Source organism: Carassius auratus, chromosome 21 (assembly GCF_003368295.1).
Source record: "Carassius auratus strain Wakin chromosome 21, ASM336829v1, whole genome shotgun sequence".
In the NCBI taxonomy this organism is placed as follows: Eukaryota; Metazoa; Chordata; class Actinopteri; order Cypriniformes; family Cyprinidae; genus Carassius; species Carassius auratus.
Window position 1 is genome coordinate 18,309,586 of NC_039263.1, and position 17,500 is coordinate 18,327,085.

Genomic DNA, 17,500 nt, shown 5'->3' on the forward strand with positions numbered 1-17,500 from the left:
ACTGCAATGGGGGAGATCTGGCTGACTACTTGCACTGTAAGTGGTACATTTAATTTATCATGCTTTGACCTTTTTTTGTTTTTGTTTTTTTATTTGCTCTCTAGATTCTCAACACACCAGCCTTCTTTATTAAATTATGTGTTCACTCTTAATAATACATAATTTGAATTTGATTGGAGTAAAATTCTGCTTTGATAAAGTAGGGATGTTCGACTTCGCTTTAATTACTAAGGTTTTTTGCAGATTTTGTTTGCGTGATATAAAAAGTGATATCAGTTTATATCAAAAGCATGCAAAACCAAACTCAGGAAGTTAGGCCAGAAGTGTTTAGGGTTTTGTGTGTTTGTGTATGAAAGTTTTGTTAAAAGCGGGTCTGAGGAAGCTGCAACTGTTGACTGTAGGGTGTGAGCTTGTTTTCAGAGGAAGCAGTTGCTCTGAAAGTCCAGACACAACCGTTTTCTTTCTTATGGAATCTTGACATGAGAAAAAAAGAAGGCGAATCTCTACAGCATATTGCTTTGCTTGTATATGCAGTAGTATTTGAATTTATAGACGGTAGCTATGCAGTGCTTTCTTAGCACTATAAAAGGATTGCAGGTTGAATTTGCATTTGATTTGCCTGTAAAATCTGTAACTGGTTACAATATGTTACATAAACTGTAAAAATAGTGTAGTTAAGTCAAGGCCAGGTGACTTAATAGAAAACATTATCTCTGTGCTTTTTGATGGTATTCTATTTAGGAATTTGATCTGAAATTACTTAAATGGTTAAATACTTATTGTGAATGGGAAGACATAAATTCATTAACAATCTAGTTAAATGTCAAGATGCACTACCATTGAAAAGATTGGGGTCAGTTAGGCTAGATGTATTTTAAAAATAAATGAATAGTTAATTCAGCAAGGATGCATTCAATTATATTTGACATTTTAAAATGTTAAAAAAAAGTCTATATTTCAAACGAATAATTTTCCTTTGAACTTTGGTCATACTATGAATAGAGAAAAATGTATCATTTTCCCCAAAAAATATTAAGCAGCACAGCTGTGTTCAGCATTTGATAATACTAAGTACCATATTTTTCGGACTATAAGTCGCGCCTGAGTATAAGTCGCATCAGTCCATAAATAGGTCATGATGAGGAAAAAAAACATATAAGTCTCTCTGGACTATAAGTCGCATTTATTTAGAACCAAGAACCAAGAGAAAACATTACCGTCTACAGCCACGAGAGGGCGCTCTATGTCTTCAGTGTAGACTACAGGAGCACTGAGCAGCATAGAGCTCCCTCTGGCGGCTGGAGACGGTAATGTTTTCTATTGGTTCATGTCTCTTAGTTAATTTCTCTTTGTTCATGTCAAATTAATTTTTATAAATAAATCGCACCTGACAATAAGTCGCAGGACCAGCCAAACTATGAAAAAAAAGTGCCGGAAAATACGGTAATGTTTCTTGAGCATTATCTGAGTATGATTTCTGAAGGATCACATGACACTGGAAGACTGGAGTAACTGATACTAGCTAGTACAGTAATAAATTGCTTTTTAAAATATATTCAATATTAAAGTTATTTTAAATTGTAGTATTTCACTGTAATTTTAAGCATAAAAACAAAACAAATCAAACATTTGAACAGTATTGTTTATTGCCCACACTGTTAAATTACATTTAACTATTTTAATTTATGTCAACTGTAATAATGCTGCTTTGTTTTGTATCTCCAGCAAAATCGTATTAATATATTGTAAACATTCAATAGCTATATATTGCCCAGCCCCAGTGAACTCATCTTTACTCTAATGCTCTTTTAGCTAAGGGCACTTTAAGTGAAGACACCATCCGAGTATTCCTGCAGCAGATCGCGGGGGCCATGAGGGTCCTTCAGGCCAAGGGGATCATCCACAGAGACCTGAAACCCCAGAACATCCTGTTGTCCCTTCCTGCAGGCCGAAAGTCCAACTCCAATAACACTTGCATCAAGATAGGTGTGTGAGCCAGTGCCAGTGTTTTTTCTTCTAGTTTATCGTTTATACATTTTCAACTTTCAGAGCATTAGAAACTCTAGATACTGTGTCCATATGCTTAAGCAAGTCTGGCTTTTGCTAACCAAGCCTTATTTGTAACATTCTGTTTGTGTTCTGCTTAAAGAAAACGCCACCGATTTTCCATATTCCACTATGTTCTTCCTTCAACTTAGACGAGTTGATACATACCGCTCCCGTCTCAGTGCATATGATAATATATACATATTTAAACGTGCAAAAAATATAAAAATGTATACAAAAACAAATTAGAACATGAGTCATAATGAAGTTTGTTACAATAAAGAAGGATTAATATGCATTTAATTTATACATTTAAGTTATTTTACGTTTGTTTACTTTATTTCTGTATCTGAAAACTGTTTAACCTACCTAAAAAGCACTGTTTATTTAATATGTATCTTTGTTCTGTTGTGTTTATGTAGGCCTGTTGAATGTTAAATGGATCCAATCCATGTTCATTAGAAATTATTTGATGATGCAGCAATAAAACTTAATGCAGGTGTTTTTGAACTGATTTAAAATATGATTAAAATACTATCTATTTTGATGCCAACATTTCAAATAAGAGAGGAAGTGGCAAATATCGGTAACAGAATAGACCAATAAGTGTTTGTTAAAATTTAAGTATTCTCTTTTGTCTACACCTGTTTTGCCATTACCCATAGTCCACCAGCACAGCAGTTTGTAAAATCTTCTTTTGGTCTCCTCAGCTGACTTTGGCTTCGCACGGTACCTCCAGAACAACATGATGGCCGCCACACTCTGTGGATCCCCCATGTACATGGTACAAAATTTTTACATTTCCTTTTCAAACTTATCATATACATGTGCATCATTGTGATTATTCTCATTATATCTCATTTATTGTAACTCTGAAATGCTATTCGCCAGGCACCTGAGGTTATTATGTCACAGACCTATGATGCCAAGGCTGACCTGTGGAGTATAGGGACCATTGTGTTTCAGTGCCTGACTGGGAAAGCTCCATTTCAGGTTTGTACCATTCTAATTATAGTTTATTAAATAGATGACGTCACTTTCAAGTCTGAGATATTACGGCATTAGGAAGAAAGCAATAATATAAAAAGTACTTGTTTTGCGATGTTAAGTTTGTTGTGATTGTCCATCCTTCAGGCCAGCAGTCCCCAGGACCTCAGATTGTTTTATGAGAAAAATAAAACTCTTAGCCCAAAGTATGTCCATTTCTTATTGATTCTGATAGTTAATGATACTTTTCAGATTAGTTTGGGAGTACAGATTCTGCTCTTTCTCTACAGCATTCCCAGAGAAACTTCCAGCCATCTCAGACACCTGCTGCTTGGCCTCCTGCAGAGGAACCATAAGGACCGTATGGACTTTGGTCAGTATCCTGAGTGTCTATGTCCACTAGATGACGAGGCGATGTTTGCTATTTATAAGTTTAGTTTTGGCAACCATGCATTCTTCTTAAGCTGAGTGTGAAATATTTGTGTTTTTATAGATGAATTCTTCAGGCACCCTTTCTTGGAGGCAAGCTCCTCTATGAAGAAGTGTGAGTTATTGCACTGCCATTTAAAACTGTGTTTTGACCATTTTAAATGGTCAGTAATGCTTTAATCTTTAGAAAACGATTATTGTTAAATATTTTTTAAGCTGTTTTGTTAAAAAAATGTTTTGGGTTTGCATCCTTGCTACTAAAATTTGGTTTAATACCATGATTATTTTCTATTAATATTAAATAAACAGACTTTTTTCTAAACTTTGCAAATGAAAAAATTGAATCACTGTATATCAAAAAAATTTTAACTGTTACAGCATAATTTATTAGAATAATTGCAACACCAGAATCTTAATATAAGTCAGTAGGGGGTAACAAAATTGGGACTGAATGTTGGTTTGTAGTTATCCATTTCACATTAAATAAACAAAAATATTACTGAATAGTTTTTTCATACAGTATGCTATAACATGGTCATAATGTGAGAATACATTTTTTGTGTTTTGGGTGTTTATTTATTCATTGGGTTACAAAATGCAGGAGACAGCTAAATATGATTTAACTCATTATTTGAGTTTTACTCCAGTGATTTGAATATAAACTAATTAGAAGGCAAAAATATATATTTGTCATTGTATTTCTGGAAATGTGTGTCTGTGTTCTTCACAGCTGCTCCAGTGACCGTGACTTGCTTTCCTAATTCAGCCTCTGCAAGCTCATGCAGCAGTTCGTCGACCTCACACCTGGCCTCTCCTCCTGTAAGTGTGTGTGTGTGTGTGTGTGTTCATGTCCATGTTCAGTGGTGATTCATTGTGTCAGCTGCACTAATAAATGTTGGAGTGTCAGGAGTTTGTCACAGACATGAAGATAAATAAGCACAGCAGCCAGCTGCCTTCTCAAACAAAGATGCACTTTCTTAACATTTTATGGTGGCTTGTAACTAATCCGTGATAGGAGCCACATGTTAATCAGCTCTGTGTTTTGTGGTATTTTTTGGGTCTCATGGTATCAGAATGCTGTATAGAGGTCAGGGCTTTAACAGCAAAGAAATCATCTTCATCTTCAATCTTCATTTCAGTTATCATCAATTTAAATATTGATTGATTTAAAAAAAAGCTTTTTTTTTTAGCATTTGCCTAAAGAATACATACACTACTATTGCTGACGAACAATAAATGATATTTAAATATATTCCATCAAGTGTATTATAATGTTTATATTTTTGTAAATATATGCTGTCTCAGATGACATTAAAAAAAGCTATTTTTATGATCTTGCATTCATAAATGATACCTGGTTTTAGCTGGACTGGATATTAATGATTCAGCCAGGACTATGTCACTCTCAGAACTCATTCTCTTTTATATTTTGTAGCAATCCCTTGCAGAAATCCAGCAGGTCCGTGCAAAGGCGTTAGCCTCCCCTACCCAGGATTCTCCAGGATCCCTGCTGAAGGACTCGGGAGGTGGCGGAGGCGGCAGCAGTAGCAAGAACTCGTCTTGTGACACTGATGATTTTGTCATGGTTCCAGCTCATTTCCCCAGTAAGCCTGCGAGAACTTTGTCCTGCCAGCTATTATATTTCTTTTCTTTCTCCTCATTTAACAAACATTGTTACCGTCCTGTTAAAGTGGGATCTCTGGGCATTTATCATCTTTTTTCCCCTCTGTCTTTTTAGGTGAGCTTACCTGTGAGATGCCGACAGGAAAGGTTCTCCAGGACAGTCTGATGTATAGTGGGTAAGAGCTCACTTCAACTGTTCACAGAACCCACAAAATCTCTTTCCTGCTTGACTATAAAAGTTAATCTATAATACAAATTTAAAAACCAGGTTTGATTCCTGGGGCATTTTTTAATTCTTTGAGTAATAGAAAGTTCATTAGAATAGCATTTATTTGAAATAAAAACTTAACATTATAAATCACTCTTGATTAGTTCTGAAAAAAAGAGAACAATTTTCTTTCTTGGCAAAAAAACAAACAAACTTTGGAATGGTAATATATAAAATAAGAAACTGCACATACTTGGCATATTATTTATGGTTGGTTGTAAAGCCTGTACGGCTTGCATAATTAAATCTTCAGTTTGATACACTTCAATGGAGTAAATTTCCCTCACTAATTAACCATGCTAACATATTCTATAGTATCATTTTGCATGAATCCACTGCTAATGTTCTCCATCTCTCTCCTGCTTTAGGAGTTCTCTTCTGGCGTCTGGAGGTCAATGCAGTCAAGGAAAAACCCCGCCACGTTCTCCCTCCTACAGCAGCTCTCCAGGACCCAGCGGGTAAGAACACAGTCGGATGAAAAATGACTAACAAAATGACCTTTTCATGTCAGGGCATTTCAGCTGTTTTCTTCTTAGCAAACAGGATGAGTCATGCTAGGTGTCCAGTCTTTTTTTTTTTTTTTTTACTTTTTACATTTATATTTATTTAAGTTTACATTTATTTATTTTATTTGTATCTATTTTTTATATAAATGTTTATTTAATTTGTTTATGTTTTAGTTGGTGCTTTAATTGGTGTATTGAAAGATTCAGAGAACCCACCAGTGCATTTTGAAAAATATGTAGTTTTGCACATCCCTACATGCAAGTTACGAGTAGAAACTAGTGATGGGCCATATGGTCATTTTTCAAATCATCATATCGTCAGCCTGTGGGATCGACGATACACGATATTATCGTGCATGGGTGGAGCAAGAGAGAGACTCTTTGTTCTTGCCATAGCATAACTATTTAGTGAACTATGGAATCACCAATAATTGAAAATATATACTTTCAAATACACTGATAAACTAATGATAAATATATAAAAATACCGTATTTAAAACAGCTAGTTCATATCGCGCATCCTGTGACAAATTTGCTGCATCTGCGAACGTAAGTTATCAGTCAAAATTATTCTGCAAAATCAGTCAACGGTGAAGATCAATAGAAGATTTCTTTTAAGTCCAACATTTTAACACTAATATTGGACATAAATGAACAAGTTAAATATAAAGTATTCAAAACCGGTAAGTTGATATATTTGGAGTAAAGTTGAATTGAACTGCATCAGTCATGCAGCGCTCCGGACCGCGCACCTCATGATGAGACCGACTTACCACCACAGAAACAAGAATGAGATGCATACTAACATAACTGTGACATTAAACTCAGTTAGTGAGGGCTGGTTTAAAATATTGCACATATATAGGCCGTTCACATTACATGTTAAAATGCATTGAAATACCTTATATTTGCAGACGATGTACATCTGTTTGTGGATGGAGACTTTGTAACGGCCAAAATTATGCATTTTGCATGCATCACATTATAGTGTGGTGTGTCCTTTAGGAGACTGATCACCTACTTTATAATGCACACTATGTGGTGATGACGTAGAAAGACTACATGAGAACCACTATGGATGATAAGTTCGGTCTTTACTTTATTTGTAACGTCAAGAAAGTGTTAATCTCTCATATATGAGAAGAGTGCGTTGATGTATACCAGCCATTAAATGTGTGGGACACCAACTCTTGTTTTGGGACACCAAAACTTGTTTTCTCTCTTTCATTTCACGGATTTAATGATTTATCCGAGTCAAAGCGTTACATCTTCACCTACAGGCTCTAATCCTCTTATGCGCGCACACGCGGGCGAGCGTGTGTGTGTGTGTGTGTGTGTGAAATGTGGTGCTGAAGTGAAATAGCTGGGCATTTTGATGGCCAAATTATTATAGGCCGCCTAATAAAAACAAGAATAGTTTTTATTATAATTTAATACATTAATAGGAGAATGAGCCTAATATCGACAGAGAGATCTGCTTCCGTCGATATCTCTGACTATCGTCGATACACGATACTATCGTCTATCAGCACAGGCCTTTTTAGGTCACAGTTTCTACATGTAGCAGCAAGACATAGAATGACTTTTCCTGTCTAGTAGCAAAGGCTAATCTTTTCACTCTTTGGTTTCTGGGTCATTGAAGTTCAGAGCTTTTGCCACAAGGGAAATGAGTCCTAGATTGGCTTGAGGATTGCATCTTTGATGGGCACAGATCGTCCTGTTGTCCTTCATTATTAAACACAGCCCATGAAACCCGCAGCCTCGCACAATAGGCAGTTATAGATCTCTCCCAGCCTCTGCTTCTCTCCAGAAATGAGATCTAAAATTATTTTATCTTATCGATCGGGTGCTAGAAGATACTGATGTTTGTGCTTTTGTGTTTTCCCTTTTTTCTGTCTGCTTCTCTTTCTATTTGTTCATTTGCTCCATATCTTTGGTCCTCCCTCTGTTTTTTTATTTCCACCTCATTCTTAGCAGGCCGAGTGAGATTTCTGGGAGTAACTATGGCAACTATGGGCAGTCCGTACCCATTCCAGTCCCCTCACAGATTCACAACTACCAGCGCATGGAGCAAAACCTCCAGTTCCCAGGTCAAGAGGGCTCTCCACAGTGAGTGAAAGACATTCCTGGTATTTCCTCCTTGAAATTCACTTGGCCATGCTCCACAAAAGTTGATTTGGAATGACAAAAAGAGGCATTAACTGAATTTTAATTCAAAGAAGGTCAACACTTTTACACAACAGAGCCATTTCTTTGGTGCAAAACAAGTTTTGCTTTATGTAAAATAATATTCTTCTCAAGCGAAAAGATGTATTCCTCTAAACTTCTATATACTTGATGTTCTTTAAGTTCAGTGCCGTTAATTGAGCAAAACTGTATCACAATTTTTTTAATGTAAATAGTTTGGGATAGTATTGTTACAACATGGTCTGTAAAACGGAAGTTAATTTATTAAAAATAATTCAATACAATTTTCTAGAAATATTTTTTGTTTGTATTATAAAGTGGTAATTCATACCGAAAATTTTAAAATATTAAATACAAATAAAGTAGTACATGCTTTTCCTTGAATTTCTGTTTCCTTATTCAAATTTTAATTGTTTTGTATCTAAATTTATTCAGTTCAGTTGGCAAATGTTGATTTAATTTTCTTCTCTTTTCTCTCTTTCTTTTCTTCCTTCCTTCTGTCTTTCTTTGGCAGGTCTGGCACGGTCCAGAGATGTGGTAGCGGGAGCTTTCTGGCTAGTGGAAGGACAGGGCCTTCACCTCCTCAGTCTGGTTCTGCTCTCACTTCCCGCAGGCTGTCTACAGGAGGCGCGAAACCCTTCCAGCTCTCTCCACAGGGTGAGGGATGCTTTCTTTTGACCTAGTCATGTCACTAGCTAAAGATGATTTAAGAACCCTTGTGCTTCTGAACTTACTCTGTCTGTCCTTCTCTACTTTGCTTTCGTTTCGAAAGTGGGCACAATTCCAGAGTTGCCAGGCCAAGTTTGCCCAACAGCTGCAGAAATGGGTCACAGGGGCTCTCGGGGTGGAGGTAAAATCATTTTTCCTCTGTTTGCATACTATTTTGTCATTTTTTTTAAATGGCTTGACAGTATTTCGTAGCCTAATTACTTTCCCTTTTGTAAATATTGTGCATGTCAAAAAAGTTGGGAAACAATTGCTTTCAGCTCTTCCCAGAATGTGAATGTTATTCATTAGGGTTTTTTTTTTTTTTTTGGATGACTCCTTTTGAACCCCTTCCTGTCTGTTTAGAAACCAAGGCTCGGCCACAGCAGCAGGGTCTGGGCACTCGGCTCAACAGTGCCCCCTGTTTGCTGGAGGCGGCTGGTGGGTGCAGGCAGAAGATCAGGAAGCAGCATTCAGACCCGGTGGTGGCCCCTCAGGGAAACATGATGCCCTTTAGGACCATGCACTCTTCACCCAGGCTCAGTGAACTTATGCAACGCAACCCCCTACCAACCATCCTGGGTTCTCCTTCCAGAGTAAGATTTCATGTCGGTTTGTATGTCCATGAGCTCTCAGTATAAACTCTTGATGAAAGTTGGGGGTTTCCAAGATTTTTTGTTTTATATATTTTTGAAAGAAGTCACTTATGCTCTCAAAGGCTGTATTTATTTGAAACAGTAAAAACAGTAATATTGTGCAATATTTTATTTTATTTTTATTTTATTTTTTTGCTGGTTTGCATTAATATATATTAAAATGTAATTTATTTTTGTTAAATGTTTTTCATCATCATTACTCTAGTCTTCGGGGTCACTTCTGATCCTTCAGAAATCATTCTAATGTGCTGATTTGGTGCACAAGAAAGATTTCTTATATTTAGCTTTTTTATTTTTTCATTTAAGGATTCTTTCAATAGGCAGGTTAAAATGAAATTAAAATGTCTTGTAACATTATACATGTCTTTATTGCCATTTTTGACTAATTTAATGCATTCTTGCTGAATAAATCACTTTTTTTATCTTCTTGATCCCAGATTTTTTAAATGCTGTTGTGAATACTATCTGATCAATGAAAACAAATAATGTACAAAAAAGTCCTCTTCTTTCTCCATCCCAGGCCATGCCCCCGTTTGAGTTTCCCAAGCCCCCGAGTTCCCCGAACATGGTCACGTTTCTGACCCACCAGGGCCTCAGACCAGCTCAGGGAGAGGCTAGTTTGTCACCTGCCTACCAGCCTGAGGAGAAGAAGGGCTTTAGGAGGTAAGAAAAAAAGAATTGGATGGATATTGAAGCTAGTCAGCTCTTCTAGTTTTGGAACGGAACCCTGGACTCAAGCTGATACAACCCTCGCTGTCCTTTGCATTACTTTCTCCTTTTATTTATTTTTTTTTCTCTTTTTTGCTTTCTCTATTATAATCTTCTTCACTCTTTTTCTTGTCGGGGCAGGTCTCAGAGTGCTAGCCGCCTATCTGATGTGCTGCTGATGGCAGCGTTTGGGGGGCAGCGAGGAGAAAGAGGCAGCATGGAGAATCTCAACACTGACAGAGCCATAGACATCACAGGTGATCTTGTTGACAAATGTATTAAATTTATAAATGTTTAAATTAACCTTTTTTATCATTTTAATATATTTTAGAATGTGAATGTGATTTTGTCAGCCGTAACTCCAGTCTTTAATAAGGTATATACAATGTAACACAGTCTTGTTGTTCCGCTCACAGCGCCACCTGGTGGTGGAGGCTTCGTGGTGGGCTCAGGTAGCCCTGCTCGAGTGGTGTTTACCGTTGGATCTCCTCCCAGTGGAGGAACACCTCCTCAGAGTTCTCGCACAAGGAAGTACTCAGGTGAGTTATATGTCCCCTCCAGTTTTGACTCTATTTAGATTTAACATGGATCCTTCAGGGTAGTGCTGACCCAAGCCCCTCAATGTCTCACAGCAGGCTCTTCAAGCTCCATTAGTCCTATAGGGTCCCTCACCAGCCGCTACCCACAGACAGGCATTTTTATGGATGGCTATGAGGGGCCCTCAAGTCCCCGCTATGGGTTTACTGACCCCATCTCAGCCGTGACTTTTGAAGCCCCTGAACTACCAGAGGAGACCCTAATGGAGGTAAGCACTAAATTAGTGCATTACTTTTTGATAGGATCATGTTAGCAAGTTTATGTTTGAGTTCAACGCCACACTTCTCTCTCCACCGCAGCAAGAACACACGGAGACTCTGCGCAGGCTCAGGTTCATGCTGGACTTTGCTCGCTGTATGGTGGAGGTGGCAGGAGCCCGGGGTGGAGAGGATGCCCGGGCCGATCTCTCTTCCACCAGCCTGCTCCAGCAGCAAAGCCTGGTTGCCGACCAGATCAGCTCTCTGAGCCGAGAGTGGAGGTGAGAAGATCTCTCTAGCAATGGATCACAGTTGCTGTTTGTGCTATACATGTTAACAGCAGAAGGACAGTGTCACTAGTGTTGTCAAAAATCATTAAAACAGAAATGAAGACTTGCGTGTGCATTTATTTTACAGTTATGCTGAGCAGTTGGTGCTTTACATGAAGATTGCAGAGCTTCTGTCATCTTCTCTACAAACAGCCATGGAAGGCATCAAGCAGGGAAAACTCTACCCCTCGACCACCGTCAAACAAGGTCAGCAAACCAACCTGGTGTAGATACACTGACCCACAGTGTTTTAAAGAGCTAAAATATAGTACAATTGCATTTTCCAATGCACAAATACTTGAGACTAACAGTAGTTTTCATGCAAGTCAATAAAAACGTCCATAAAGTGGAACTGAGGAGATTTTTTATCATGATTTTTTGTCTTTCAGTGGTGAGGAGGCTGAATGACCTGTATAAGTCCAGCGTGATGTCGTGCCGTTCTCTGAGCGCTCACCTGGAGCGATTCTTCTCCCGTAAACACAAACTCATGGACCACATCAACAGCATCACCGCAGAGAGGCTCCTTTTCAGCCACACTGTACAGATGGTAAGAAAACCCTTGGGAAATTACGACTTCCATTCTTTTTTCTGTCGTGAATTGTTGGCTTTTGACAGTTGCTCAAGTGTTTTTAAGAAGTGGCCTGGTTTTACAGGTGCAGACGGCTGCTCTAGATGAGATGTTTCATCAAGGGGAAGCATCAGTTCAGCGCTACCATAAGGCCTTGCTGCTTATGGAGGGTCTGTCTCTGCTCTTCACAGATCAGGCTGACATCCTCAGCGTTAGCAAGTGTGAGTAATACAATAGACTTCAGCATGCTTTAACGTTTAAGATGTCACTTTGAGATCATTCGCATAACCAGTATGATATTTCTCTGTAGGTAAGCAATGCATCGAACGCCGTCTCAGCGCCTTGCAGTCGGGTCTCTGTGTGTAAAACCTCTCCACCATGCAGCTGTTACACCATCAAGATTCCCGTTTCTCCCTCATGCAATCTTTTTCCAGTGCTGTGGGGGAGTGAACAGCCCTCTGATTGGACCACGTTAACCTGATTGACAGCTGATGTCATTATGGTGGAGAGATGCGAAGATTTGGATGTGTTGCCGCTTCACAAAATCACAAACACAGAAGGACAGAATAACACCTGTGACCTGTTTCAACAATTATTCTCTCACTGAGTTTAAAGTGTAGTATAAACATGTTGCTCAATGCAGTTGTTGGCTCACATAGGAATTGGTTGCATGTTATAAATGGGTTGTGCAATCTTAGATGAGGTTTATCCACTCCAGAACATCAGTTTCTTAGAGTTTCCTTAGTTTTGTAGTCAGGGACCTGGCCATTCACTACATTAACTAGCAGAGAGACGTTATAGAACACGATTAAGATGATTATAAGTGATTTAATAGTGTATTTGGGAGTGCTTTGTGTGATTGAAGTTAAAGTCATTTTGTTTGGTTGGTTTAATTCCAAATGTCCAGTTAGAAGTAGATACACTCTTTGGATGAATGTTGCGATCTGTGCACCATTTGAATGTTATAAGAGGCCCAAATACTCCCTCACTGGGGAGTTCAATCAGAAATTCAATGACCAAATTACAAGCCATTCAAAAAAGTGTTAGTTTTGCCAATTACTTAATAGACATTGTCATTGTTCCTGAGAAGGAAACTGTATAAAGCCAGCTAAATCATTTGTAGCACTTTAGTGAATGTTTACCAAGTAAGAGCATGTCAAGTCCCTGTTTCCTCCTTAAAATGTCTAGGAAATTAATATTGTGGCCGGTTCAGTTTCTTCTTTTTTTAAAAGCTATTATTGTGTTTTTATTTTGGTTTTGGCAATCATTTGTCTGAATGTAGGTGTTTTTTGTTTTTTTTTTGCATTAGGGCAAGACAGAAATTTGCTGCGCAATTACAGAGGATTTTAGTTGTTATTCGGTCTAAATATTATGCCAAAAAATCTTTAGTGAATTTTTCTAGATTAGATAAAGGCGGTGTTAATGTCAGCCCGCTCAATATTGGTTGCCGTTGGCATCAAAAACTGCTGAATTTTTAAGGAACTCTTGATTATACCGAATCACATGTGTGCCCTGATGATCAGTCCTGTTCCTGATTTAGATTAAACTGGGACTTTAATGGCCATTTTTAGTGTTTTTTGTTTTGTTTTGTTTTTGTTTTTTGAGGACAGAATGTACTTCCTTTTGGGTTGTGCATGCATGGTTGTTGCTGTTGTTGATGTGAGCTGTGTATAATCTGAAGCAGGTATTTAAAGAACAGATCTTAAGATAGTAGTCAATTCTAGATTGCACTGTTTGAAGATTCTTTTGTTAGGTAAGCAGAAGACATTCAAAATCGAACGGACCATTTAGTGTGAACACCACATTTCCTTACTTTCTTTGTAGAGTTATATAGTGAGTGCTTTTTAGCCTTATTTCAACTGTGTTGTACATGAAAAAAAAAAATATTTAAAACATTTTTAAAATGTGCCTTTAAAGCAAAAAAGCAAAAACTGAAACACTGAAAAAAAATAATTTCTTTGTCTTTTTTTTTGTACATTGTCAGAGTTGTGTTTCGATTGGTTGAATTTGACTGGGTTGGGATGCAGTGAGATTGATTTCGTTTTGCTTCACTTTTTAATGTGTGTGTGAATGTATTTGTGTGTGTTTAAATATCATACATACTAGATTTCTTTGAATAAACTGAAGTGCGGTGTCATGATAGTGAGACATAAGCTATTATTTCTGTTTTCAGTTCCAAAGGCCAGTTGCCATCAAAGTAACATGCATTTTTTGCTGTCATACATACCAGTTCAATTGCAGTTTTAACAACTTTGTTAAAAAAGCAATAGCATTTTTTTTCCTCTGATTATGCTGCATTAAATGTATTTCTTGTGCTTTTTAAGAGGCATAAAATAAAAATTGTGTTAAATCCATCAACTGCTAAATGACCATTGGATGTATCGTGACACTTTTAATCGCTGTGTACCGCATGAAGTGTTTGGTCATCTGATTTAAGCATCACTTTGTCATTAATCTACAGACAGTAAAACTTGCAATATGTGAGCTCAGCAGTTTTGCATTACTACACTGATGTCTGACGTCCTCATTTTGTTCTCCAGTAATAAAGACATACATGTGTTTCACCTTGATCTTTCAGTATCGTGTAAATCTGAATTGTAAATTATCGCTTTAAAACTTGTACATTTAACAAACGCATGGAGATTTGCTTTACGTCACCCTCTCCCCACCAAAGATATGAACCTTCTTAGTTGTGACTGTTGATAAACATTTACAGTTGTTTGTTCTGTAAAAAGCCTTGTATACACTCTTTCATGTCTATATAGTGTGTAACTTTTTGCTTTAAACAGTACAGCACCAATAAAAGAGAAAAGCTGAAATAAATGTCTTTGTTTTAACCTCCTTTTAGGTTTTTCTTTTTGCTTTTTTTTTTAGCTGTAGTCCGATAAATATTTACAATTAATAGTGAAATATTTAATTTCATTTTAGAAGAAATGAATTAATGATTATATTTATTTATTAAAGATAATTGGAACGTTATCACAGTTATATTTATTAAAAGGAATATATAAATATGATTAACTGTAAATCAGTGTTATTATAGTTAAAAATAAAACTAAAAATAAAATCATGAAAAATCACTTAACTAAAACTAAATGAAATCAAAATGAATATGAACCACGGACATAAAAAGGACAAAACACAACAAAATAACTAAAACCTTAAGTAAAATGAAACTTTTAAATATAAAAATAAAAATTCTAAGTATTTCAGATTCAAAATATTAATAAAAACCTGTTAGATGAAGGTTGTAAAAGCATGGTCCCCTTGTTAACTTTTTATAAAAAACCTGGCAACCCGATTTAGGTCTCGCGATATTCGGCGAGATGTGAAAGTTCAGCCACTCCACGTGGGTGTATGCATGGTAGAGGGGAAGTAAATAAGTCGTTGCGGTAAATATAGATTTTACTGCTGTCATGAATACATGAACATTTTGTTTTCTAAATTAATTTAACTTATTGTAAAAAATGTATGTTAATTTAACAGAAGTCCAGTCGGTTTTGTTCAAAAGACATTGCTGAGACCCTCACTGAAGAGTGTGGGGACATGCTGAGGTGCTGTCGGATCATTCATTTTTTATCGAGTCACACATTTATTCCAGCTCTCGTAAGCAAGGGTGAGTTTCTTAACCATGCATTCTGCTGCAAATTAACAGATTCAGCGCTAACTGAAACGATTTTCAGGGTGGCCTGATCCTAAATTAAAATTCCGTGGATTTTGCATGTCCAGCAAGATGACTGAGGATTCATCAGACGCCCAAATCAAAGCGTTGAAGAGACCAGCAGATGACACGCGCACTGACACTGAGTGTGAAGACAAGAGGCTGAAAACAGACCAGGATGAAAGGAAATACCCCAAGAAAAAGGTGGCCCTGCTGATGGCATATTCAGGCAAAGGGTACTATGGGATGCAGGTAAGTTCTGATGATACAGCACAGTGATTTATATATTGCTGTTCTGCCCAAGCATTAATACTTGTCCTGTGCATCCAGAGAAATGCAAAGAACTCTCAGTTCAGAACCATTGAGGACGAACTGGTCACTGCTCTTGTGGGAGCAGGATGTATTCCAGAGGGCCATGGAGATGACATGAAGAAAATGTCTTTCCAGCGGTGTGCACGAACAGATAAGGTGGATATTTTAACCTGATGCTCAATTGTAAAAAAAAAAAAATAATAATAATAATAATATATAAATAATTTTATTTTATTACAGTGAGGGCTGTCATAGGTAATTAAAAATACAATTAAACCAGAAAACATTCAAACCAAAAACATTTTATAACATTTGAAATAAAATATGAATCATAATTTTATATATATATATATATATATATATATAGTGCTGTCAAATGATTAATTTCCATAATTCCATTATTCATCCAAAATAAAATACTAATTTGTTTACATAATATGTGTGTGGATACTGTGTATATTTATTGTGTATATATAAATACAACCACATGCACGGATGTATTTAAGAAATATGTTATGTTATATTATTATATATATAATAAAATATAAGAATATGTAAATGTATAAATGTAAATATTTTCAAAATATATACTGTATGTGTGTGTATTATATATATACATACTATACATAGTACACATACATATTATATAATGTAAAACTATTTTGGATGTGATTAATCATTTGATAGCACTTATGTGTTTGTGTGTGTGTGTGTGTGTGTGTGTGTGTGTGTGTGTGTGTGTGTGTGTGTATATATATATATATATATATATATATATAATGTATGTATGTATTTTTAAGTATAATTTCTAATTTCTTCTCATTGGATTAACAGGGTGTTTCTGCTGTGGGTCAAGTTGTGTCTCTGAAGGTGTGGATGATTGACAACATCATGGACAAAATTAATGCACATCTGCCACCTCACATAAGAATTTTAGGTCTGACCTTATGGTTTATTATTTTCATATTTCCTGTTCAATCAGTGTTTTATTTGTATTCTATCATCTTATATATTAATAGTTTGAATCCGCTTTTATTTTTATATTTTCAGTTTACATTTTAGTTTTAGTAAAAACAACAAAAAAAAATTCTATATAGCTTTTCCATGTTTATTTCAGTTCGTATTTTAGTCATTTTAATACTACAGTATTTATTTTGAGTTAGTCACCATGATTTTTTTTCCTCTCGACTTAGGATTTATTATTTATTTCTTATTCATTTCAGCTTTATTTCAATTAACAAAACAAGATTTTTAATCGTGTTCGTTAACAACACTGATGGAAATCTGTACATCATTTAAATGTTCTCAAACTTGCAGGTTACAAGAGGGTCACAGGTGGCTTCAATTCCAAAAACAACTGTGATGCCAGGACGTATTCCTACATGCTTCCCACTGTGTCTTTCTCCCCAAAGGACTATAACCAGGAAGACACGTCATTCCGTCTGAGTTCAGAGACCCTTCAGAAGGTCAACCGCTTATTTGGCCTGTATAAAGGCACTCACAACTTCCACAACTTCACTTCACAAAAAGGTCCTCGGGACCCCAGCGCCAAGCGTTATATCACCCACATGTCCTGTGGAGAGCCATTTGTGAGACAGGAGGCTGAGTTTGCCGTCATCACAGTAAGAGGCCAGAGCTTCATGATGCACCAGATCCGGAAGATGATCGGTCTCGTGATCGCTGTGGTCAAAGGCTATGTGGATGAAAGAGTGATCGAGAGG

The 17,500-nt window shown here is 36.7% G+C and overlaps 2 protein-coding genes across 7 annotated transcripts in view; both read left to right on the forward strand.

The window, feature by feature from the left end:
- ulk1b (unc-51 like autophagy activating kinase 1) overlaps positions 1 to 14,629 on the forward strand; it is a 20,779-nt gene extending 6,150 nt beyond the window's left edge. For 2 of the 5 annotated variants that reach the window (XM_026196434.1, XM_026196435.1), the window contains 24 exons: positions 1 to 36; positions 1,813 to 1,986; positions 2,757 to 2,830; positions 2,938 to 3,039; positions 3,181 to 3,239; positions 3,324 to 3,406; positions 3,527 to 3,577; positions 4,193 to 4,281; positions 4,898 to 5,066; positions 5,201 to 5,261; positions 5,722 to 5,811; positions 7,834 to 7,968; positions 8,561 to 8,703; positions 8,819 to 8,896; positions 9,118 to 9,347; positions 9,928 to 10,070; positions 10,257 to 10,372; positions 10,532 to 10,654; positions 10,748 to 10,920; positions 11,012 to 11,190; positions 11,327 to 11,445; positions 11,628 to 11,785; positions 11,892 to 12,027; positions 12,117 to 14,629. The exon at positions 1 to 36 is cut by the window's left edge and continues 1 nt beyond it. In XM_026196434.1, the coding sequence (XP_026052219.1) occupies positions 1 to 36; positions 1,813 to 1,986; positions 2,757 to 2,830; positions 2,938 to 3,039; positions 3,181 to 3,239; positions 3,324 to 3,406; positions 3,527 to 3,577; positions 4,193 to 4,281; positions 4,898 to 5,066; positions 5,201 to 5,261; positions 5,722 to 5,811; positions 7,834 to 7,968; positions 8,561 to 8,703; positions 8,819 to 8,896; positions 9,118 to 9,347; positions 9,928 to 10,070; positions 10,257 to 10,372; positions 10,532 to 10,654; positions 10,748 to 10,920; positions 11,012 to 11,190; positions 11,327 to 11,445; positions 11,628 to 11,785; positions 11,892 to 12,027; positions 12,117 to 12,172 (2,777 nt within the window). In that variant the 3' untranslated portion in view covers positions 12,173 to 14,629. The remainder of the gene's footprint in view (positions 37 to 1,812; positions 1,987 to 2,756; positions 2,831 to 2,937; positions 3,040 to 3,180; positions 3,240 to 3,323; positions 3,407 to 3,526; positions 3,578 to 4,192; positions 4,282 to 4,897; positions 5,067 to 5,200; positions 5,262 to 5,721; positions 5,812 to 7,833; positions 7,969 to 8,560; positions 8,704 to 8,818; positions 8,897 to 9,117; positions 9,348 to 9,927; positions 10,071 to 10,256; positions 10,373 to 10,531; positions 10,655 to 10,747; positions 10,921 to 11,011; positions 11,191 to 11,326; positions 11,446 to 11,627; positions 11,786 to 11,891; positions 12,028 to 12,116) is intronic. The other 3 variants (XM_026196438.1, XM_026196436.1, XM_026196437.1) reach the window with 3 other exon arrangements.
- Positions 14,630 to 15,103: 474 nt separating this feature from the next.
- Positions 15,104 to 17,500, forward strand: part of pus1 (pseudouridine synthase 1) — a 2,961-nt gene continuing 564 nt past the window's right edge. The window contains exons 1-6 of one of the 2 annotated variants that reach the window (XM_026196442.1): positions 15,104 to 15,198; positions 15,293 to 15,422; positions 15,490 to 15,719; positions 15,798 to 15,935; positions 16,614 to 16,716; positions 17,097 to 17,500. The exon at positions 17,097 to 17,500 is cut by the window's right edge and continues 282 nt beyond it. In XM_026196442.1, the coding sequence (XP_026052227.1) occupies positions 15,353 to 15,422; positions 15,490 to 15,719; positions 15,798 to 15,935; positions 16,614 to 16,716; positions 17,097 to 17,500 (945 nt within the window). In that variant the 5' untranslated portion in view covers positions 15,104 to 15,198; positions 15,293 to 15,352. The remainder of the gene's footprint in view (positions 15,199 to 15,292; positions 15,423 to 15,489; positions 15,720 to 15,797; positions 15,936 to 16,613; positions 16,717 to 17,096) is intronic. The other variant, XM_026196444.1, reaches the window with a different exon arrangement.